At 43.6% G+C, this 23,405-nt stretch overlaps 1 protein-coding gene across 14 annotated transcripts in view; it reads left to right on the forward strand.

The window, feature by feature from the left end:
• The window catches only part of FBRSL1 (fibrosin like 1), a 367,873-nt gene that overhangs the window by 93,205 nt on the left and 251,263 nt on the right, over window positions 1-23,405 (forward strand). For 12 of the 14 annotated variants that reach the window (XM_033518104.1, XM_033518111.1, XM_019008372.2 and 9 more), the window contains exon 3: window positions 2,226-2,261. The exons of the other annotated variants lie outside the window; for them this stretch is intronic. In XM_033518104.1, coding sequence (XP_033373995.1) covers window positions 2,226-2,261 — 36 coding nt within the window. The remainder of the gene's footprint in view (window positions 1-2,225; window positions 2,262-23,405) is intronic. 14 annotated transcript variants of the gene reach the window in all.

The raw sequence follows: 23,405 nt of genomic DNA on the forward strand, positions 1-23,405 counted from the left end.
ATAAGTGTGAGAGTGAAGAGATGCTCTGAGGCTGTTTCCCCAGAGAAAAGCTTCTAATGAAACCTCTTGTTTCTGTTTTTGGTTATTATTTCCAATTTGTTAGACCTTGTCATTCTTGGTTAAATCTCAGTTGATGGAGGGCTGAAGTGAGAACTTCCACCCTTTTTCCTTTCCTCCTCCTGCCTTTCCAAGCAGGTAATTTGCCTCCTCGTCATTTCTGTGTTTACTTTAGGTGAACTGCCTGATCAAGCTCTCCAAAGTGTCGGAACACATAACTGTGTTCAGCTGTTTGACATAGTTATGTAGATAGCAGGATATTGTTATTAACCTTTTTCTATACAAGGCTGAATTCCATGACTACTTTGGGGTATAGAGTACTTAGAGAGAGGGATAAGTTTGTCATAGTTTCTCAGAAATAGAGGTGTCACTGCCCTTCATTTCACTGGCCTGTAGCTTTATTTCTGGGCAGTTTATATTAGGTAGGTTTATAAATAAATCCCTGGGTTTTTTGTGATGTATGAAGGCAATGGCCAAATCTGTTTGCAATATGCAGAAGGTGGGAATTCAGATGCTGTTGTCAGTGTTGTTGCTGCCTCAGGCTCCCCTGTGGAAGCTGTCCTTTTCCAGCAGCACAGAGCTCTCTGGAGCTGCAGCAGGACAGAGGTGCAGGTGTAGCATGCCAGGGGTGGGACTGGCACCCAGTCACACCTTGGCTGCAGACCTGTGTGTAAGAGCTGGGTCACATCTTTCCTTCTGTCTGGCACTCTCATTCTTGTGCCAGCTGATGAGAGGATTAACAGGGAGCCCTTCTCCCACACCCACATAATTGTAGGACTTGGCTCTTGTCTCTTCTTTGGGAGCTTTCCTCCACGGGCACTCGTCTGGAGAATTGCCTGCCCAGTGGCACAGGCAGGTGCAAGCCAGTGGCACAGAGCTTGTGTGGGCAGAGAATTGCATTTTCCAGTGAGAGCAAGAGTCTGGGAAAGCTTTTTTTTGTATATCCAGGTATCCTCTGATCAGAAGGTTTTCAAACTGCTAGTACAAAGGGACTGCTATCTTGCTGGTGAAAAATTACAAGTATTTGCAATCAGTTTGTATCAATCTCTTTGGGGTATTGTGCTGTGCTGATTTAGTAACGTGGTAACTTCTGGCACTGCTGCAAAAAGACAAAACAATCCTCAAGATCAGCCTGCAACAATTTGGTATTTTTGGTACCCACTAGAACATCAGTCTTAGAAACAGGACTGCTAAGACTCCCTGGATCTTGTTTAATAAAATCATGTAGCGAGGGCATCATGATTATAAATCACACTTGGAAATTGGCCTGCAGAGTACTTGCTGGGTTATGTGGTGTCGTGTGTTCCTGGCTCCTTTTTAATTTCCGAAAAGAAGGCATATAGCAGCAGCTGGAGCTAGAGGTGGAATTCATTTAGCTGCTTCAGGAAAGCCACTGCCAGCAAAAACACAGCAGCTCAACAGTCTTTGGTTGTAGAGAGGGGAAAGGGATCCAAGTGACTGGAGCTGGTGTAATGAGAAGGAAAAGAACCAAATGATTTGGCAGCATGTGAAAGAGGTAAGGATGTGGTAGAGAAAGGAGCAGGAGGAGCTGAGATGAAGAGCAGGAGTAAACAATGTAATTTAACTTATTCAAAAGGGACAGAATGCTTATTAAAGCTCTGAGAGATGATAAATTAGTGCTTTGCTGCTATTGTTATTTCAGATAGAGTTGTCATATGGTAATGCTGCGGCAATGAAGGCTGGAGGCTCACAGATTCGTAGAGGGGAATGGAAAGTGGGATATTTGGTTACATGATTGAGAGCTGGGAGTCGATGAGGCAGAGTGATTCTGGAGAGCATCCTTACATGTGCGTGCTGTTCCCAGGAAGGTGCCGTCACGTCCTGAAGAGGGATGGTTCAAAGTGTGTGTCCTGCTGCTCTGAAGACGTGTCCCACGCTGAGAGCTTTTACCTTGGTCGGGAGGAGCTGTCGAAGCCCTGCTCTGGCTTATGAAACCCTGTCTGAAATAGCCCCAGAGCCCTCACCTGGAAGTGCTCTCTGGCTGTTACTCCTGTGGCAGCACACAGAATATCAGGAGATCATTTGAGGTTGTGGAGTTTTCCCCTAAGGAATACTGGGCTGGGGGAGGGAATCGCAAAATGATTCTTATCTTACATTACACAGAATCTCTTGCATTACTTACTGTGGCATATTGTTTCCTCCCACAGAGTTCTGCTCAATCGCTTTCAGGAAGAGGCTACTCCGTAAGTCATTTTACAGCTAATTCTTTCACTTCTGTTGATGTTGATTGCAGAGGTTTACACTACCTATTGCACAGCCACTGCCATGGAAGAAATGCAGAACAGAAACAGGGTGAGAGCTCAGGGCTGTTGTGCACCTGGCAGGGGACAGCCCTGACATGTGAGAGTGCGTTAAGAGCCTGGGGGCTTCTTAATTTAATATTAAACTTATAGGGAGGGGTTTTTTAGTCAGTTTGTGGTGTGTTTCAGCTAGATAGTCACCTCTGGAGAGTTACAAGACCTGAGTAGGGAGAGTTTTCAACACCAGTGTAGGAGATGCTTCCCTCCTCTTCTCCCTTCCCCATACAGGTTTTCATTTGGGTGTTAAATACAAGAATATCAAATACACAGTTACTCCCATTTTACAAAGAATTGCAACCCTCACCATTGTGAACAACAAGAAAGCAAATATTCTCTTATTTACAAGCTTGCCTGTTTTCAGGGGAGGCTGTTGCTGATGTTTCCCTCACAGGAGTGCCACGGTGTTCAAGGGTGGTGTTACAGGGTCAGGGCACATCTGCCTGTGTGTGCAATGTACCAGACATGTTTAATTGTCCATTTCTGTTCATATGTACCTTATTTGTATGTGCAATAATGACGTTTCTTCATGTAGAGCTGGATTAATTTGTTTGGTTTGGGTACATTTTCTGCTCAGCTGTCCAAAAAGGCAGGCACAGACATCACTGAGTGGAGTAATACAGAAATAGGAGAGGGTGTGAGAGGCTTAGCAAAGTCAACATGAAAATTCCCGGAATCACATTATATCTGACTCTCAAAACAAATGTATGGTGGGGAGATATGATACCCTGCTTGTTCAGCCAGTGAATCATGTGGAGTGCAAAGGTTCTAGATGAAGGTATATGCAAATCTGAACGTGAATGTCTCAGTTCAGCAAACAATTCCTGCCTTCACTGATTGACAGTAATTTCTGTTTTCACAACCTCTGCCATGATAAAGTTTTGCCTTCTAGGTGAATGGTCCCAAACTGTTTCATACCAAGAGCTAAAGCTGCTCATTCTGTATAGGACCAGAACAAGGCTGGGTTTTGTGTGCTTCAGGAAGCTGATGTGGAAACCTGGAACATATTTATTTTTTATGATAATCACCAGAATTATTTACTTTCAATGATTTGTGTTGTAAGATTAGGGTGTTGGATCTTGCTGAGCTTCTACCCAGTGCACAGAATAAAAATTGGCAGGCAGTGCAGAATTTTTGGTCTGATTTCATAGCAACACTGTCCCTTGCTATCATGCATATTATCAGAAATTAATAATAAATCCATTACAAAATAACATGTGACTTGAAAAGTCTCACAGTTTTAATGAAATAATGTCACAAATTTTTAGACAGTAGTCACATGTCTACTAAGTATCCTTCTGTCTGAATCTTGCTAGTATCCCAGGTGAGTATCATTGCTTAATTCATTGAGGGATGATGAATGTTTGCTCTAGGACCCATTAAGTGCTGCTTTCCATATATTTGGAGAATCAGATTCACCTAAGCTTCTAAAGGCAGATGCTTTATCTTCTATTTTTCTGTAAAATGCCATGCATGCCCATGGCACCACATAAATAATAATGAATCATCTTCACAGATTTTATGACTGAGGGCCTGGTTTGGGAACTAAACAATTTCCCTGTGGCTATAACATAGGTTGCAAAATCGTAATGGAAAAAGGCCAAAGAATTCTTCTCAGAGTCTCAAGGCCAATAAATCATAGGACTGTTTTCTTCCATTGCTGGCTATTCAGAAATTTACTTTTGTTTCTCAGAGAAATGATTTTGAGAAAATTACTAGCTCCTTCTCTGTGCATGTGTGGGGACAAGGTTCTCTTATTTCACCAACCCATAACTTCTCAAGGGAGGTAAGAGCTTTCTGCATGCCAGAGCAGTATTTTGAGATCATGAGTAGTGTGAACTGGCATTGCTTTTCTTTCTGGATTGCCATTTTCCCTGTTAAACTGCCTTCTGCCCCATCCTGTGCCAGCTCTTGAGGCTGTTTTCCCCCAAGACTCCAATGCTGCTCTAACTGGATTTAGCAAAAGTCAGAGACTGCCATTTCCAGCACTGCCAGACCTCAGTGGCCCAAACTCCTGTGGGAAGCTGATTCTCACAGGTGGCACAGAGATGTTCAAACCACCAGATCCAGACAACTGGCCCCACACCAGGAGTTGTCCATAACATCTAGAAGAGTTTTCATTTTCTCACGAAAGCAGCTGTCTATGAACCATGAAGTCACTGCTTTGGCTCTGCCCCTGTTTCCATCGGACGGGTTGTTTCCCAGACATGGTGAAAGCAGTGGCAGCAGGAGGCACCGCCGCTGTGCTGGGTGTTCCTCCTGATAGCTGTGATGATGCCTTGTGTTGTGGAAGACTTGTGGAATGATGATCTGTATCTTTACTCAGTGAAGTTCTTGTACTGGGTTCCATTGGCAGCTGTTTAAATACCACAAACTATTTTGTGCGTGCTCAATTTTAATTACCTCGTTCTGAATCCGCACTCTTCATCGTTCACTTGCGTCAGCTGTCCTTGCAGAGATGTTTGCTTTCAGAAACATTTGTAGAAAATGCACATTTTAAGGGAATGAGCATTTGCAAAGGGAGAACTTCAAACCTACAGTAGGAATCTTGCATGAAAAATATCTCAGTCCAAGGTTTGGCTCATCCAGCGGAGCCATCAAGGCCTGTCAGGCAGTCAGAGCAGGCTCATTGGTGAGGAACCTCAGCACATGCCTCGTCCATAAAGTGCAGACTCTGGAGCTAGAGGCAGGAGGAAAACTAAATGCAAGTGTCTAAGTAACTCCTGAGCATTGGATATTCCAGCAACTTCCTTGACTTCAGGCTTCCTGTGGAACATTAAGTGCCTAAATAAGGGGCTTGCTTGAAATATCTGTGAAAGTCTGGTCTCATTGAAGTTACCCCATAACCTCTGGCGAGCTCCAGCTGCACCTAGATTTAATTTAAGCCTCAAAACCAGCAGTAACAGTGACCTGGCACATAGTTTCAGAGTCTCCTGTACATACCATGGGCAAAATCTCTTATAAAGCTATTTCCCAAAATGAAGTTTCAGATGGTGTTTACTTTTTACTTGGGTAGGAGAAGACACTTCTGTGTCTGCAGTCCTGCTGCAAAGCTCCTTGTCTCATCAGCAGCATGTGTTTTGTATCCTTATCTCATTAAATGTATACTTCTCCTATGCTGAGAAATAAAACAGGAGTTTGTTTATGGAGGTTAATATCTCATTCCCTCTATGGTTACATTTGTCTGATAAACTACTCCAGCCATTTGTCACATTTTCTGCATGCAGAAATGAGATTAGTGTTCTTAGAGAGGTCTGTCTGTCCTCTGAGCAGACAAAACAGATCCTCTTTTTTGGTAACAGGATGAGAGGCCTGTCTACCTGAAAATGCACTTATTTGTTAAAAAGTACATAGAGAATCAGAAATTCGAATTGGTTGAGGTTTCTATATATCACTGATAAATATCCACCCTGTGGATATTTGTCAGGTTTTTTTCTGATAGTTAACTTAGAACCAAACATAGTTATAAAGCAGTTACAATGAATATAAGATCAATACATACAGTTTGTTATTAGTGGCTAAAAAGCTGCAGTTGCTTATAAGGTTGAGCACACTGTAGAGACAAACCCAAGCTGCAGCTGAACTTGACTCAGTTTTGTAGAGAGGATGGAAAAGGATAGGGCTAGGGAGTATGTGGTAGCTTAAAAAAATAAACAGAAAACCTCTTCCAATAAATTATGTAGTTTATTTATAGAGCATCTGTGCAGCTGTTTGTCTTCTGAAATGGAAGGGGCTAAAATATGGGAGTGAATAAAAGAATAAACTTGAAAGCATATGGCAAATGGGTAGCCAGTGAGCCAACCTGTCTGAGTGTGCCTTGGAACAAAAGTACAGAAGGATGAGACGTCGTTGTTTGGTTTTATTTGTTCTTGAAAGGGTTTTTTCTTTTTAAAATAAAAACAGTAACATACACTTGGCAACAGCAGCAGCTGATTTTTATTCTGAGCTTCTGTAAAATATCAAAGTCTTTGTAGCCTAGTCAAATCCCTGGCAGCTGATCAAATTCTGTTGGTTTTACATCTTCCTTGTTGAGCGCCGGAAACCAGTGTCTCAGATAACTCAGGCTGGAGCTCGTGGATAGAGAGAAATGTGCAGAACACCGTAAGGCCTGCAGAGACTCTTGGGTCATCCAGAGCCAGCTCGGGGCTATCTGCTGCCTTCATTCCTCCTGCTTGGTGATGTAGCCTGAGAACAGTTATCCCCTGGGTGAAGTTGAACCTGAGGTGACTCAGGGAAGTGCTGGGAGGGCTGTGAGCACCCTGAGCCCACTGCAGCATCTGCCTGGACCCCAGTCTGACCCTTCCTGGCTGTTCCTCTCAAGTGATCTTGTTCGTTTTTGGAACTGGCTTTCCAGCCAGTTTGGATCTTTGGTGGCAAAGATCTTTACAGCCATCCAGGGCTCCTCTCCTGTGCTGCATGCTTAGAGTTGCTGTGCAGTGGGGCTTTGCCCAAAACAGCTACTCACAACCACCCTGCCCCTGTCAGATCTCTTTGGCTCATGCCCATGAGTGCACTTGCTGGGAAAACCAGTTCTGAGCTGCATTCCCCTGGTTTGCAGCACAGAGATAGTGCCCAGCTCAGCGACCTCAGTGTGAGGGAGGACAGGTACAAATGGCTGCAAAGTGCTGGGAAATCACCAGCTGAGGAACTGTTGACTCTGCAGGTTTATACCCCCTGTGAAGCTCTTTTCATGGCCTCTCAGCTTTGTGCCAGCTCAGTGCAGTTCTGTGAAGCCCTGAAGCAGATGGTGCCCGCTGAGATGACTGTTCTCAGGCCAGAAATCCTTGGTGAGTGTGGGCAGGTTCATGGCTTTGGTGTAGTGGTTACAGGGGCTCACTGAAGATCACACCAGAAGCATTCCCCAGTCCACTCTGTGCTTCAAGATGCTCTTGTGCTGTTAGGTTGGAGCCAAATTATCACTTGGAAAAGTACCTTCAACAGTATCTTTTCTGTACAGACCCTGAGTCAGTACCATTTCCTACGTGGATCCCAGGGATCATTGTACACCTTGACATCCTTGAGATGGCCATGGAGAAACTGATATCCTGAGAAGGATAAATTTCTACATAAAGACAAAAATATTGCAGTGAAGTATGTCATATGGCAGTTTGGGAATTCTTGAGTGTGCTTCCCTCATGGTGTGGAAGCACGCTCAGAGACCGGAGGCACATTGGAATTGTGACAAACAGGGTTTTTGCACCTGCTGCTCTGTCACACACTAATGAAAAATCTCTTCTGTAGGTGGGTAACATTTCTTGGCTGGGTTGGAAAATTCATTGTATTTTAGGACCTCTGATAAATTAGCATTTTTCTGTGCCAAAAATCAATATTGGAAACAGGGCTCTTGTTATGAATCTAAAACTCCTTGAGCTGGAGCCAAAGGTAAACAATAAAACTGAATTTGTATTTCTTACAATAGTGTGCCTGTGAGCTGGCAATGTGAGACTTTCTGGGCAAGATTTATGAATAAAGGAGTAATAATTCCAAAATAAGTATCAATCTCCTTTTGCCATGATGCCAAGCATAAAAGAGGGACTCTAATTGTCTTTTTCTTCTGGACAAGAAAAAGAATGGCAGATAGGTGCCCTTCAGGTAGAACAATACTCTGTCTTCTTTGAAGACAGAGAAAAGAAGAAAAAGGGACTATAAAAAAGTGATGTGGTCTGCAAGTGTAATGACAGCACAAAGGATTTAAAAAGATAGAAAAATAATAATATGGAATAGAAGCAAAAAGTATTTTGAAAGGAGTTTTCCCTGTAAGATACCAGGAGTTTTAGAGAGCCAGCAATAAAATGGTGGGTGTCAGCCCAAAGCACTTAACTTCTGCTGGTTTTCTTTTCCCATGTTCCTAAATAGCCTCGCTTCACAAAAACTTTCCCCATGCTTGAATTCACCTGGACAGATGGAGTTCACTGAATAAATAGTGAGTTTGTTTGCTCTCAGTGCTGTGTGGGATGGAGCCAGGTTGCTGTAAGCCAGCTGAGGATTGGCCCCTTGGCTCCATGGACTGTCCCATAAGCCATGAGCTCAAACTGAGCTGAGTAATTAGTCCACATATTATTCCAGATCCGTGGGAGCTCTTTTGAGGGTTTTTGAAACATCCCATGAAAAGCTTAAGCAGAAGTACAAACATAAATAAACTACATACTTCAGCTTTACAAATATTGAAGTCCATGAACTTCCTTACAACACATTTTCCTTTAGAAGTTCGCTTTTCTGAAAGTCTGTTTCTTCTTAGATGACCTCTGCTTTTAATTAGGATGAAAAGTCCCATGGATTTTCACTCATCTCCACAGCCATAAGCAAGCACAAAGGGCCCTCTCTGGCTGAGTTTCCCCTGCCTGAGCAGTGGCCTTGGCAGTGAGGCTGTCTGGGAGGCTCAGCAGTGGTGCCCCTTTGTCCCTGTGGCCGGAGTGGGACGGGATGATCCCCATTTCCATAAACCCCCCCAGCTGCAGGGAGTCACAGCCAGCTGACACCGTGAGCCCCTCGAGGGATGGGACATATGACTTTGTGTGTGATTTTTGCCTGTGTTTTTAATCTCCTGCCGCTGCCCTCCGCTCGGGGCAGTGGGGAGGAGCAGACCTCTAATCTGACTAGAAAGACGCTATTGTTAAACAGACGCATCCCCCGAAATTCCCAGTGCTCCTTGGCTTTTGGGCTGGGATAACCTCGCTGTCACTGGCCTTGCACGCTAAAATGAGAAGTTGTCCTAAATCCATCTTGAATTCACCAGCCTGGAAAGGATTACATCCTGCTGAAGAGGAAAGGCAGAGGATTTTGAGAATATCTGGTCTTTATTTCTGGACCTTTTTGAAGACTGTCCTGAAGCAGTTGTGTCATATATGTGCTGTAGCTTTCTTTGTGTAGCAGGGCAGGGTTATTTGCTTGTGTGTCTCAGCTGTTCTCACATTGTTGTTTGCTCTCAGGACTCTCTTTCCTTAGAATCCATTGCCTCATTTTTACTCCCTTTCCCTTTCCCAAAGCTAACAAAAAGATGATTAAAGCAGACAGCTGATTAAAATCAGGGCTCCTTACCTAACTACCACAGTGAGCAGGGGTTAAGTGTGGGGCCTCTTGGGGGATTTGCTTTTGATTTTTGTTTAATTCTCTGATAGTCTTGTGCAGTGAGAATGGGAAGTTCTGATGTTTTATAATTACAGAGGGGGCTAAAATAGTCCATTTCCGAGGGTGCTTGTTTTGCTGGGTGCTGTGGTAGGTTCCTCAGAGGAAACTCATGGGGGTGGTTAGAAAAGGGGTTTACACTCTCTCGTTTTGTCTCATATTTCACTGTGCCCTTGCAGAAACTGCACCCAAAACCACAGTGTGTAAGGGGAGCAGCAGAGGAAATAACAGTGCCACTTCAGAATGCAATTGTAGAAATAAAAAATGAACATGTTTTGTTGGCCTTGGTAGCTGGTGAACAAGAGAGCTCAAGGAAAAGGGATCGATTGCATCAACTTTGTGGGTGTTATTGGCATTAGGGAACACTGCCTGTCATCTTGAAGCATCATAAATATTTAATTGTGCAGCTCAGTGGAATACTCTGGTTGCTTATCAGTCCCAAAATGGTTTTCCCTATGTTAAACTGTATTGAAATGAAATAGTCTAGAAGAGGGTAAGTTATTTGGGTGATTGTAAAACTAGTCACTGCACATGCAGAGTGTAGGGAAGAGTTCCTGTAGGTTGGTGGGTTTTATTCAATTTCATCACTTGTATTTCTTCCTTGTCACCTTTTTTTTTTTTTTTTAATTGGGATTTGTTATTATAAGTGAGAGAGATCTTCAGTTTCTTTCCTGTCCTAACAGAGGACAAAAATGCAACTTTAATTTAGCAAAACAACAGATGCAACCCTAAGTCAGCTCTCACACCAAAGAAAACTTTTGATAACATGCTGAAGGTGTGGGGGCTCTGCTGTGAAAGCTGCAAATGCTTGGAAATCTGCTGTAGGCTGAGGTTTCTCTCCTCACTTTGTGTTTCAGCCCGGATGCAATCGAGCTGGCTGCTAAAATGTGAATGTACTGGGCCATGTGGCTCCTCTGCAGTGTGAAGGCAGCTCTCCTGTGGGGTGAGAGAACAGAGGGGCTCCTTGCTGGTGTCCCTGTGCAGGTGGCTCAGGCAGGAGCCTGGGGTTCTGGGCTGCCTTTCCAGGAACTGTTCAGCTCTTGCTGCAACAGTACAAGACTTGCTGAAGAGCAACTTTCTGATCTGCAGTGCTTGCATTGCTGGGAGAGGAGCATTCAGATGGAAACCCTGGTCAGCCATGTGAGATGTTTTCTATACAGGGTCAGTGTTTTCATTTCCTGCTGCCTCAGCATTTCAGCATCACAGCTACTCGTGGTCCACACCAACCCCAGTCACCATGACCTGCTGGTTACATTTTAGAAATGTGTTCTTTCTCCGTTTTATAGCAAATAAATAAATTAAAAGAGACTTCCTATATGATGCAAAAGGACCTTTCTAAGAGCTGCAGTTGTAGAAAGCCAGGGAATGCAGGGCAAGGGCAGAAATGGCTGCAATGGATTGGCAATACAATGGATTGGCAATACAATGGATTGGCAATACAATGGGTTCATTGTAACTTGGGTGTGAGATAGGAATCACGCTGGGGCAGCAGATCTTTGCAATACCATTTGGCAAGTGGTAAGGCCAAGTAGTCTCTGCTTGTTCCCTGTCTCTTTGTTTTGCTAGACACCTTTAAGGAGGCAATGGTGTAATTCTGAAATTCAAGCACTGCTGTATCCAAAAGTTGTTTTAAAACCCTTCAATCAATGATACTTAGTTTCATGGAGAAATTTTTAAGTTCCAGTTCAGAATACCTCGTGTTTCAGCACAGTTTTCAGGTGACTGTAGTTATTCTTTTTTTTCTCAGCTCATCACAGGTCAGAAACTCAAAGGCATTAAGGTTGAGTAAAACAATTGTTCATCACTCTGAGCTCTGCTTTGTTTTTGTGGGAATTGTCTGCTTCTGTAGCACCTTTAGTTTCATTACTTGTTATAAAGTTTGGTTTACTAACCTGCTCTAGGAACAGATAGCACCACCAAAGCTGCTTTTTAATTAGCCCTGTGGTCCATCCGGTGTAGATGTGCTGACGTCCTGGCTGTACAATGTACTTCCAATGAAAGGGAACAGTCTGCCATAGAGTCTTGTGACCTTCAGGTCAGTTTTGTGCTCAAAATTGCTTTTGATTATGGAGTTAGTATGTGTCTCAAAAATATAATAAAAAAATCCAGCAAGCACCTAGCAGTCCTTCCAGAGTGCTGCTGAGTTACACACTCAAGTGGCATCACATCTAGATTTTAATGGAATTAACCGCTTTAGTTATAGATACTTTCCAAATGCCTTGCTTCTGGTTGTGAATATTTAAAGGTTTTCAACCTGAATGATGGAAAATTGGCATACAATTACATCACTGTGGACATGACTGCAGTGGTTTCTACAGGAATGTAGCCTGATTCCTGCCTTTACTGTCTGCATTTCATCTCTGTGAAGATGCTATATGATGGATAAGATTTTGTGTGCCTGGACACTTACAGCCTAGATCTGTAGTATCCTGAGGAATTTTCTTGTCTGATTAATTCACCACATGTGTTCACCAGAAAGCCTCAGGACACTGGCAGTTTTTGGGAAGATGTTAGATGTAGCTGCTAGGTACTTGCAAACCTCAGTTCAGTTTTTTTAGACTGATACTTTGTTATCTGTAAACAATAAAAAATTTTGGAGCTGATTAGAAGCTCTCATGTGTGGTTTCCTGGACACAGGGTTGAAATGGTTCATGCTGCCCTGAAATCAGCAGGACAATTTTTGGACATCCTGTAGCAATTAGAGTGCTGTAGATGAGGGATGGTACAGGCTGTGTAGTGTGTGCTTTGAACTCATGCAGCAGCATTCTCAGACCAGTTGGTAATTACCAAAGGAAAAAATTGTTGCATTTGAGGTGGGTAACACATCTGGGTCGATGAAATTCTGCCATCACCTGCAGGGCAGCAGCGACATTGAACAGCTGAGAAGTTAAACTCAGTGAGATACTTGTAATAAACCAAAGATTCAAAATTTGATCTCTGAAATACTGAGCAGGCGTTGACACAAGCATGGTTATAAGGCTCGTGACCAAAGTTAGCTCAAACCAGTTCACAGAACATGTTTTCCTCATATATTCGTGACTCCTCCAAAGCTGCTTAATAGCATCTAGTAGCATCCTGGCTGGAGTCACAAAGATTAGGATGTCACAGAGCACTGTGTGACTGGCAGGCATCGAGCTGTAATGGGTGCAGGATACTCATAGACTTTGCCTAAGTACCTTTCTTTTCCCCTGAAGACTCGTTCTCTGAGGATCCCTAATTCAGTTCATTTCTAGAGAGCTGGGGAAGAGGGCAGGAGAGAATAATAAATGGTCCCTTGAAAACAAGAGGCAGCAATAGATGCCACAGGACGACCCAAACAGCCTATTTAACTGCAGCCAGTTTCCTGCTGAAGATTCATTTCGAAGAGATTGCGAGAGCACTCGAACAGGAAGCTGCAGCTTCACCAAACAGTTTCAGTATCAGTGTGTTATCTGTGGTCATTCCCCTCCACAGCTTGCGGCTGGCTTCTGGTTAGCAGAGACAGACACTTTGAGCTGAGCTGGCATCAGTTCCCACCTACTTAATCAGTTAAGTTGTGAGCCCTGTGGTTAGCTCGAATCCCCTGGTCGTCTTGTGGATTGCCAGTGACAGGAAGGGGGAGATGCATTGAGTGGTTCCGGCAGGAATAGCTTGGTTATCTGATGGTCACCCCAGAGACTGATAAAGTTATGTGAGCTCTTTTCTGAGAATACATCAAAAAAGCAGAAACTTGTCTCTAACCACCTGAAGAGTTTACAACGTCAAGGGAAACTTTGCTTATCTTGAAAGCCTCAGAACTGTTAACCCGCCTTCACCACTGCAGACCACAGCACTGCCTCAGACTCGCGAACAGAGTACAGAAAGAAGTACAGACCGTCGTGTGCAAAGCTGTAAATTCTTACTGAGGAAACATTATCGTTCACATCTTCCAAAATTACTTTGGCACTTCAGATTCAGAGGTGAACAACTCAAAACATATGAGAGAACCAGGCTTTTCCGAGGAAATGTGCTCCGTATTTTTAGACAACTTGGCCTCCTTGAGTCTGTCATGTTGTCAGGAGTTTGGGCAAGCAAAATGAATCACTTTTGGAAGTGTAGCCTGTTTGATGAACCTGAATTGATCAGAAGCCAAACTGATGGTGACTGTGACAAGGGCTTGAAAAAGGTTAAACAGAGAAGGTGGTCATACCATGGGAAAAACTTAGGACATTTGGTTTGTTTTTAGCATGTATTTGCTGAGTAGAATGGACTTCAGAGAAAACCTTAAGTAAATCAGGTTTTTAATTAGTACTTTCAAAGAGGTATTGGGCAGGTTCCTCTGAGCCTCAGTGCCTTAGTATCTCTGGCCTTAAAATGGAGTAGTGGTACTTGGGTCTTTTCTTGAGGTGTGTAGATGAGAGATTGTTTTACTGAGTATTTTCCAAAATAGGTGAGGTAGTTCTGAAGATCCACTTAAATTTTTGTTTTGTACCTAGAGTATAGAGAGCTCTGTGCTGCTTGTCCCATGTCCCTGTCTGACCATCCTTCTCCTCAAACCAAGCCTCTCAGCTTCTGTCCCAGGCCACAGCTTGCAGCCAGCTCCCCATGCTGCAGGTGCCTGTCCTGGTGGTGGCTGGGCTGGGCTCCTGCAGGTGCTGCTGAGCAAACATGGAAAAGCAATGCCTCCTACTGGAGCAAGGGATTGGGATGTCTCTTCCGTGGGAGGGAGGCTCCTGTGGCTGGTCCAGAGCCCTCATGGCCATCACATCAGCCCTGGGCACTCCAGCCCCCTCCTCACTGCTGACTTTGGAATAAAAGCTAAGGTAGGCTTGGCAGTCAGGCTCCATCAGCACAGCCTCACCCTGTACCTGCACATCTCGAAACTGCACACTGAATTCACACAATGTGATGTGTGACTTGTAGCTGTAACAATCCCTGTGATGAAATCCTGCCTGTCTGCTGCTTTTATCCAGGTTTTGAAATCAAGGCTGGGTGTTTGTAAGGGTGTGTGTCTGTATAGGAGGCATGAGAGATGCTTTAGTCTGCTGATGTTGTTTGGCTCAGCCTCTGTCAGTGACAACCACAGCAATCAGTGCATTCTGGACTCAAAGCTATTTCCTTTCCTGCTGCAGATTATGTCTGGTATGCATAACGTGTTAATTTAACAAAGCAGTTCTTTTGATACAGCTTTAATTTTTTAACAACAGCTCGAAGGCAATGATGTACAGATTATATAGTGTCAGTTTCCCAATTAAAGTTTTACAGGAAAATACTCTGGTTTTGCTTTAAGCTTGTTTTGAATTCTTCCTTCTGGCACTTGTGCAAATGGAAACTGTGCTATTGCAAAGCATCCATTTGAAACCTTGAAATATTTATTGAGGCTGCATTGAATACTGAAGCAGGAATCTTCCTGTAGGCTTGTTGATGTCTGTCATATGCATTTATTTTGTAATTAAATGTCTGGAAGCTTGTGTGTGTGCCTGAGTGGTTGGTTTCTTACGTTTTATTTCTTGCAGGTTTTGTTGTTGTTACACTGGTTTTTCTGATAAATGCCTTTAACTCATCACTTTTAAGAGTTCTATGAAAAATTATCCACAGTCAGACCACATCTTTGATTTACAGTGATGAACCTCCTACTAACTGTTGTGCAAACACTGAGGAGGTGGCTAAACCGCTGCCCTTCCTAGAACACCAGGCTTGTGAAGCTCATTGCTGCAGCAGAACATGCCTGTTTGAAGGCTGGAGGACGGAGAGCACCTGAAGGGACTAGTGAGAAGATTTCAGTTCTGAAACATTACCCACAAACAGAACTATTTTTTCCCCCCTTGTTTTTTCTCTTCTTCCCAGCCCTCTGTCTTGGATAATACCAGGTCAGTGTCCTTTCCTGTTTATACAGACTGGAAGCAACGGGGACTGACTGTATCCAAAATTCCCCCCAGTGTGTTGCAGGGGATGTGTTGGTATGGAGCATATGCTGAATCTCAAGGGGAAAGGCACTGGCATTAGACAGGACCAGGAGTCACCAGCTCTGGTGACAGCAGACCATGCCTCTGTGACGCTGCAGAACCAAATGCTCCTTTGGCATTTCCCTTGTACCCTGGTGGCTCTCTCCAAGTACTCCCCACTGCTCATCCTGACCCGAGGCATATCCCTGCTCCGGGAGTCTCGCTGTCCTGGAGGTTGTGTGATGACTAGCACTAGAGTATCAGACACCCAGTTCAGATTAACTTGCAGCCTGGCATGAGTTATTGCCCAGATTTGCAAGGCAGCAGGGTAGTGTGAAGGTCTCTGTGGTTGCATTGCAATCCAGCTGCTTTTAAAGGATAGGGAGAATGATCCCTGAACCTGTGCCCACCCAATGGGCTGGAGCTGGGGCAGGCAGCTTCTCTGCCTTCGGAATGTGCTGAGAGTCTGAAGAATTCCCTTCTGCCAGAGTGCCAAGGAAGCCACCTGGCCCACTTTGAAACCAAATGCTGCGTCTCATGTGTTTATCACTTCCCTTGTTTCTGTTCTTTTTCTGTTTCCAACTAATCTCTTTGGATTAGTCCTACTGCTGGATAATTATGACTTTCATATCTACATCTATTTCTCAAGCTTGGCTGCATTATTTTTGGGCAGCTATTTAAGACTTTGTTTAGTTTAAAAAAATATTGTGTCCATATTTGCATTTCAGAACTCACAAACAATGATACTTCTCACAGTACATCATTCTTCAAATATTTTTCTTAACAAGTAGAACTTTTTCAGTCGTGCCAGAATCAGCTTCATTATATGAATCCTATTTATGGATCCTATTTAGAGCATTTGTAGGGAGGGAATTAAATGGACTGCTCTCACAGATACATATATCTGGTCCCATGTGAGAAGGGAGAATGTAAGAATTAGTTGATATCTCAAGAAAATTTTAACAGTTACTGAAGAGAAAGGCCCTTCCTTTTTTTTTGTTCCTTCCCTTCCTTTTTTTCTTTCCTTCCTGGAAATAAAGTACACATTTATGTGGGAAATAAATGGCAAACCCTTCATTATCAACACCAAAAGAAATTGATTCTGCAGCAGTGTTCTAGTTCAGTGACTTGATTTGTATAAAGGCCAATGAATGATGTAAAGATAATGGTTTTATCTGAAGAATGTTAGCACAAGCTGACATGTACCCTCTGCAGCACTGATGGGCTGCACCTGGTTGGTGCAGAGAGCACAAGTGTGGGCAGAGTGGCCTGTCAGGCCCCTCTTCATCCCTCACCTCAGGAGGTTTTAAAACATCTTGGGGAAGCAGCAACCCAGCTCAGGGATTTTGGAAAGTGTTTCTGTTGAGTTCCTCAGTTGAGTGATGGCCAGTGAGCTGTTGGGTTGGCAGAATCAATGTGATATTGTCTTTTGGAACTGGATAATGAAATCTGAATACTCTTGAAAATGTAAAGGAAATAATTTCCTCAGAAGTTTGCAGTACTACTGCAGCATTGAATGAAAAAAATGATGGAAGTTGTTTTAGGCAATGCCGTTTAAATGAAGAGGATGTGTTCAAACGTGCATAAAGAGCAATGCAAATGAATTTTAAATTAATCTGGTGTTTAGAAAGGAGGAGTTTGGCATGTTTTTAACTAGAGTGTGAGCATGGTGCCCATCTTGTTGGCACAAAGTGCTCTGACATGCTGCCTCAGTGACTTGGGCTTCAGAGTTTCTGTTCAGGTGGTTGGGTCACCCATCAAAACAGGCTCACAGGGAGATCAAAGGGGAGGCCAGGTTCTCCACAGAGAGAGAAAAATTAGAAGGGAAGTTTCACATTAATTTTCTTCATTGCTATACTGGACAGCCAGGGAAAGTGAGCAGAAGATGGTTGTGTGAAGGGACTGAGTAATGTGAAAATGTGCAGAATCAAAGCTGCTCTGGGGGGCTGCCTGCCAGCTCTGAGGTGTGGGGCCAACAGGATGATCATTATCTATGAGGTGTGTTCAGCCTCTGAACAGCACATTTGGCACTACCAACTGGTTTATCTAGAGGTCTGGGGGAACGAGGAAAGGGATTTTAGAGGTTTTTTCCTTTGTTTTACTTGAGAAATGGAGTGTAAAAGAAAGATCCTCAATAGGACTAGTTTCTGCTTCACATCACGGATGGTTTACACCTGGTCTGACCAAAACCTTATCTCTCATCTGTCTGCTTTGAGCAAACATCCTTGTGGGTATTCTGTTCAGGTAGCTCTTTACCTCACTGGCCTTGGACAATGAGTGGGAGAATAGAAAGATTTTCATCTCTGTTTATGACAGCAGTAGAAAGTTGCAGGAATCCCAAGAAAACACAATCCAGAGAAGGGAGTGGGTCTTTGTCAGCTCAGCAGGACCACAGCATGGCTGTGACTCATGGCTTTACTGAGTGTGGTGCTTTTCACTCACCAGTACCTAATCCAGTTGATTGATTTTGTCAGAATTTGTTTTAAAAGGAATGAATTCTAATCAGTGGTTGTGAAACTTAAGGCAAACATGTCATTGAAAATAAGGTTTGTTCAAGATCTCATGATTTGAGGTTTTCAGACATTTAAATGCGTTCAATTGCTGTGAAGCTGGAAGCGCAGGTAGGAAAGAGTCGTAATTAAAGTCTCGTTGTGAGGAACCAGATTCAGAACTTCCTGGAGCCTTGCTGATAGCATTTTCTGATTCCAGACTCATAGTAATGTGTTTTTAATATTTATTTGGGTTTCAGTTTGGTCAAAGTCTGTTGCCATTTTACCCAAACTTCTTTTATAATGGTAGGTTTCTCTCATACCTCACTTGGAGTCTTGCTGGTGGTTTTCAACCTCTTCCAATTTGCAAACAGCCTAAGAAAAATACCACTAAAGTTGCAGAGCCCTATATTTTGAATGCAAAGCCATCTTGACCACAGGCTTGCTTTTCTTAGCTACCTTTCTACAGCTCATTTAAGAAGTACTCAGCAAAGCTGGAGGTCTTATGTCCCAGGGCTGAAAACCAGTAGCTTAATCCAGTGGGGCCCCGTTTCTGGTTCCTGGCTCTGCTGTAGCGTGAATACAGACTGTGCAAACCATGTTTTGCAGAAATCTTGTTCAGTATAAGCATGTCTTCAGCATCAGTGCAGACTGTCTACAGCACTGGCCTTTCTTCCTTCTGATTGGAGTTGGGGTTGGATTTGTTTGAATACTGTGGTGCTTTCTGACGCCTATTTAATTTTGCTGGAGTGGTATTTTTGTGACACCATGGTGCTGTGAGAGTTGTAAATTATTCTTTTACTCAAGCAGACTTTATAATTTGGTGGGAAAAATTGCTTTCCAGCAAAACTCAGCCTGAAAGTTAACATGTTCATTAGTCACTGCAGTGGCCCACAGTAGTACGACTTGTGGATTATTTTACAATATGTACTTTTCTGCTTTCCTGCACAAATGTAATATGAAAGTTGCTTTTATATTAATCTTTAAAGATTCGGCCTTGAATGCTTATAATTTCTGCATCCTGAATATTAACCAACAAAGGAAGTGAGGTTTTGTGTTCAAAGCCAGGAGGAGAGACAGGAGGTCTGTGCTGTATTCCCAGCGCTCCCGTAATCTTGCTCTGGGATCTGGGGCGTGCTGTTTGCTGTGCCTCAGTTTAACTCATGTGTAGGGCAGGGAGACCTTCTGGGTGTGTTCACTGGCCCACTTGTGTGGAAGCTTTGATGCTCTATGGGATTGCTGGTGGAAAAATGTCGTATTGTGTTCAGAGCGCAGGAATGCGTGGGTTTAGAAGTTACCCCAGCAGTTCCAAATGGCATTTCTTCCACTTCTGGCCAGGGCTGGCATCTCCCACGAGCACCCCCATCTTCACTGCTGTTTTCCCCCTTATTTGTTTTGCACACGGGAGCTCAAGGAGATGTGGACTTTGAGAATCAGTACAACTATAGATGATGGTTTATCCTTGAATTCTGTGTTTTTCAGCATCCTGGTGTGTAAGGGCGCCTCTCCCCAAAAAAGTTCCTGCAGAAGCCTGGCACACTGTGTTACAGCTGGTCCCTTATTAACTCTGAATTTCCCTAGTTCCTTTGCCTTTCCAGGTTTGAGTTAGACGGCTTGATGTTACTTCAGAGCCGTCCTTTTGATGGCTGGAAACGATAATAGCCTGTGTCATCTGCCCTTTAGAGGGAAGGGTTATGCCTCGTCCTTTATTCCTGGTCTCTCCTGACAAAACCCGTCCCACAATGCGCCCGAGCCGCTCGCAGGTGTTCCCGCCGCTCTGCCCTCTCACATGCACCGCAAATTAGTAACAGAAGCTAATGGCCCAGCATGCGGCCATCAAAGGGCTGACAATTCCAGCCTTTGCAAAGGGCCCTTTATGTCGGAGCCCCCCACGAGCCCTGTCCGGCTGAAAAGGCCGTTTGTGTGTCCCTGTGTGCGGGCCGTGCCGCGCCCCGCCGGCCGCAGGCCTCACGCTGCGCCCCGGGCCTGTTGCTGCTGGCAACAGATAAAAATCGCTGTTCGCCACAGCGGGGCCGCAGCACATCAATCATCCGCCCAGATAAAGGCCTCGGGCCTTTGGCCCCAGCCCTCGCTTGTTCCTAAATAATTTCCACTGGCTGAGCATGCTATGGTGTAGGCTGGGTAATTCAGTCCAGAAAACTTCATTTCACTAAAAATGCTTTGATTCTTTTTTTTTTTTTTTTTTTTCCCCCCCTCTCTTCTCCCCACCCCCCACTTTTTTTTTCTTTCCGAAGACTGTTTTTGTTCAAATAGATGTTTGTTTCGAAAGGGGGAATTTAACTGATGAAAGGGATGCCGTGAAAGTTCAGAGTGAGAATAATAAATAGGACTGTGTGGTTAAATGTAAAGTACAACCAAGCGGCAGCAAAAAGAATTAGCATTTACCGGGAGTAACAAAGCACCTTCGCACTTTAGAAGACGCCTTTCAGCTTTGGTATCGTTCAGCTTCCTGAATTTATATATATTTAAATAGAGATTAATCTTTATATACGGATAACATCATTTTCACCACACCTTTATTAAAGAGATTTATAGCTGGGTATCAAATTACACTTTTAATACAGCCTAGTTGATTTTTTGGTAGCAGCAAATCATATTTGTAACTCCGAATAACTAAACAAATTTGACAGTAGCAAATTTTCTCCTTGACACAGCTAATTCTTCATCCTGTCCTAATGTTCTGCTGTAAAGCCATAAGAAATTGTGATGCTTAGAGCCTGACAGTCATAGGTTTTGTTCTTGCCACTTAGCAATCCTTCAAAGAAGAAACCATTGCAATTTAAATTGAGGGACATCACAGACTCCATAGCAGGGAAACGCTCTTTGTAGATAAGCCCTGTTTTGTAATCTTGCTGGCTTGTGCTGTAAGGATAGGGTAGGTGGGATATAGAGGAATATTGAAGGTAAAAATCAAGTGTTAGGTCACAAATAAAATTGCTGTGGAAACCCTAAAAATTAAATCTCAGCCAGCCTGCCCTCTGCACAAGCGTCTTTGCATACTAATTGCATGGGTCTTTGTATTATTGTAGATACTAATTACCACTAGTTCTCAGTGGGAATTGGACACCTAATTCTCTAATGCTGCTTTTAACCTCCCAGCTTACAAGCCTTGCATCTCGAGGCACCTCGATCCCACTGCTGTCTTCCAAGCACAGGCTTGTTCCAGCACACAGGCACTGCTGCTGCGTTGGTGATGGAGAATCCTGCAAAATTTTGCAGTGTAGGCATCATCTCTGGGCTGGATGTGAGGATGGCCTTGAACAACGGCTGGAAAGGATGGCTGAATAGCAATTCCTCTCTGAGTCTGCTGCAGTCACTTTACTGGGCTTTACTTTCCCTTATTGCTTGTATGGATGTGTTGAAGCTAAAAGGGGCAATTAAAAGAGTTAAATTCTTACCTGAATGGTATTCATGGGAGCTGAGCCTTTCCTTTCACCCAGGCAGGACTTCATCCAGAGTGCCCTGACAAAGCACAGAGCTTCTGAAATACGACTTGTTGCTTTGTAGAACCTGGTCTGCATTTCACACTTTACTGGATGAATGTGATTTATATGAAGAATTTGAGAAGTTTTTTGTGAAAACAGTAGAGATATTGGCCTGACAAAGTATGCTTGTGTGCTTTGTCCTTCAGTATCTTCTCTAAAAACAAAACAGATTTTAAGATTGATCCTGTTGGATTTTGAGATAGGTAACAGTAAAATAGTTTCCATCCAGCAAGGTCATTGTAAATGCTGGCATCAGATCTGAATGATGTACCACTGCCCTGTTTCCACTTCTGCTTCTTTTTTTTAAAAAAACTCCTATATAATGCTGCCTAAGAAATATTGCAGGGAATGACAGAGAAGGGTAGGCTTAAATAACCCTGAGGGTGCTTATCTTCTTTGGCATTAACTTCATATCCACATTCATTACATGAATGGGCCAGGGAAACTGTTTCTGTGACAAATTGGAGTGCAGGGTAGGTTGAACAGGCTCAGTTCAATTTTGGGTAATGGTATACAATCATCTCTATGGCGATGCGTAATGCATGGTGTAGTTCCTCATTTAGAGAAGTTTGAATGCATAAAGCCCTATAAGAAACACTGAGATAACTCAGTTTCCTATTTTCAGAAGGAGTTGCAGTGTGCACAATTAGCTCCTCCATTCCCTCCCCTTCCTGTTAATAACACCAGAGAGGAGCTTCCCTCCGTCTCTAATGCTGCCTTGTCAGGGCTGAGCTCCAGCTGCAGCTGCGAGGAAGATGGGGAGCATGTGAGAGGTGCTCAGGCAGGAGATGGACAGGCACATTGACACAGCCATTATTATTCCATGGCAGCCAGGATGGGTTACTCTTCCATCGCCCTGCTGCGTGCATACATCAGACAAAAGACAGCTTCAATTTGAATGGGAAGATGAGTGGAGTCGGTGCTCGGGGAGAGCAGCCTCCAGAATCTTAACTAACACGTCTGAGCCTTGCTGTACAACATGGCTGGGAGTTTGCTGAAAGGTTGCTTGTGGAAAATGTAACAGCACTTGTTGATAAATGTTCTTCGTGCTAATTGACCACTGTGTTTGCAGACAGATGCACTGACCTAGAGCTTCCCACGTGCTCGTGCAGATCCCTAAGATGGGCTAATTAACTTCTCCATCTTCATTTCCTTGGCAAAATCCACTAAACAGAGTTATGCAAAGCAAGTGAAAGAAAACATTGGGCTGTAAGGAGGAGGAGACCTGTGCTACATATAATTTGTGTGTTAAGAAACGGCCAGCACTGGGTATCATCAGGGAAAGACACAAAATTTCCTCTTTTATGTGTATAAATGAGAATAAGAAATTATCAAGAAGTCAAGAAATTGTTCTTCCTACCAGTTTTTAAATTTGGATGTAATTTTATCAGCTAAAGCTAGAACTTTCATCCTGCTTTTTAAGGCTTGTCTGATAGGGTACCCTATGGAAGCATTTTAATCACAGTGACTGCTGCTAGGCACCAGGAGGTTTACTTTATTTTTTTTAATTAGGTACAGGTCCACTGGCAACATTTTCTTCCATTTGTGTTAGATTGATGCCTGACTTGGCCTAAATGGTTCACAACTGTCACAACTTCCCAGTTTACTGCCTTAGTTTCCTGGTGTGCACTGGTTATTGGGTGCTGTACATTACCATGCTGATGGCACCTGCTCAGCACTGCTGGTTACACAAGAGGATGAGACTGTTGTTGTGCCTGTGATCTTTGCAATATGGGTGTGATGATGTTTCAGCCTGCCTTGCCATTCCTTTCAACATGGTGTGGATCCCACCACCTTGTGTGTTTAAATTATTGCTAAATTGCAGTGTTTTGAAGCCACAGGAATATTGCTTAAAGAACTCTTCTCATAAAACAGCTCATTAATATGTGTGATATTCAGGGTTTGCCAAAAGTTTTGTGGTCTGTCTTGCCTCCTCCACTCTTCACTCCTCTCTGCCCTCAAAATGTCTGCAGGAAAGCGTGGGCAAAATTCATTCCCCTGTGGCTG

The sequence above is a fragment of the Parus major genome, chromosome 15 (assembly GCF_001522545.3).
Source record: "Parus major isolate Abel chromosome 15, Parus_major1.1, whole genome shotgun sequence".
Taxonomy (NCBI): domain Eukaryota; kingdom Metazoa; phylum Chordata; class Aves; order Passeriformes; family Paridae; genus Parus; species Parus major.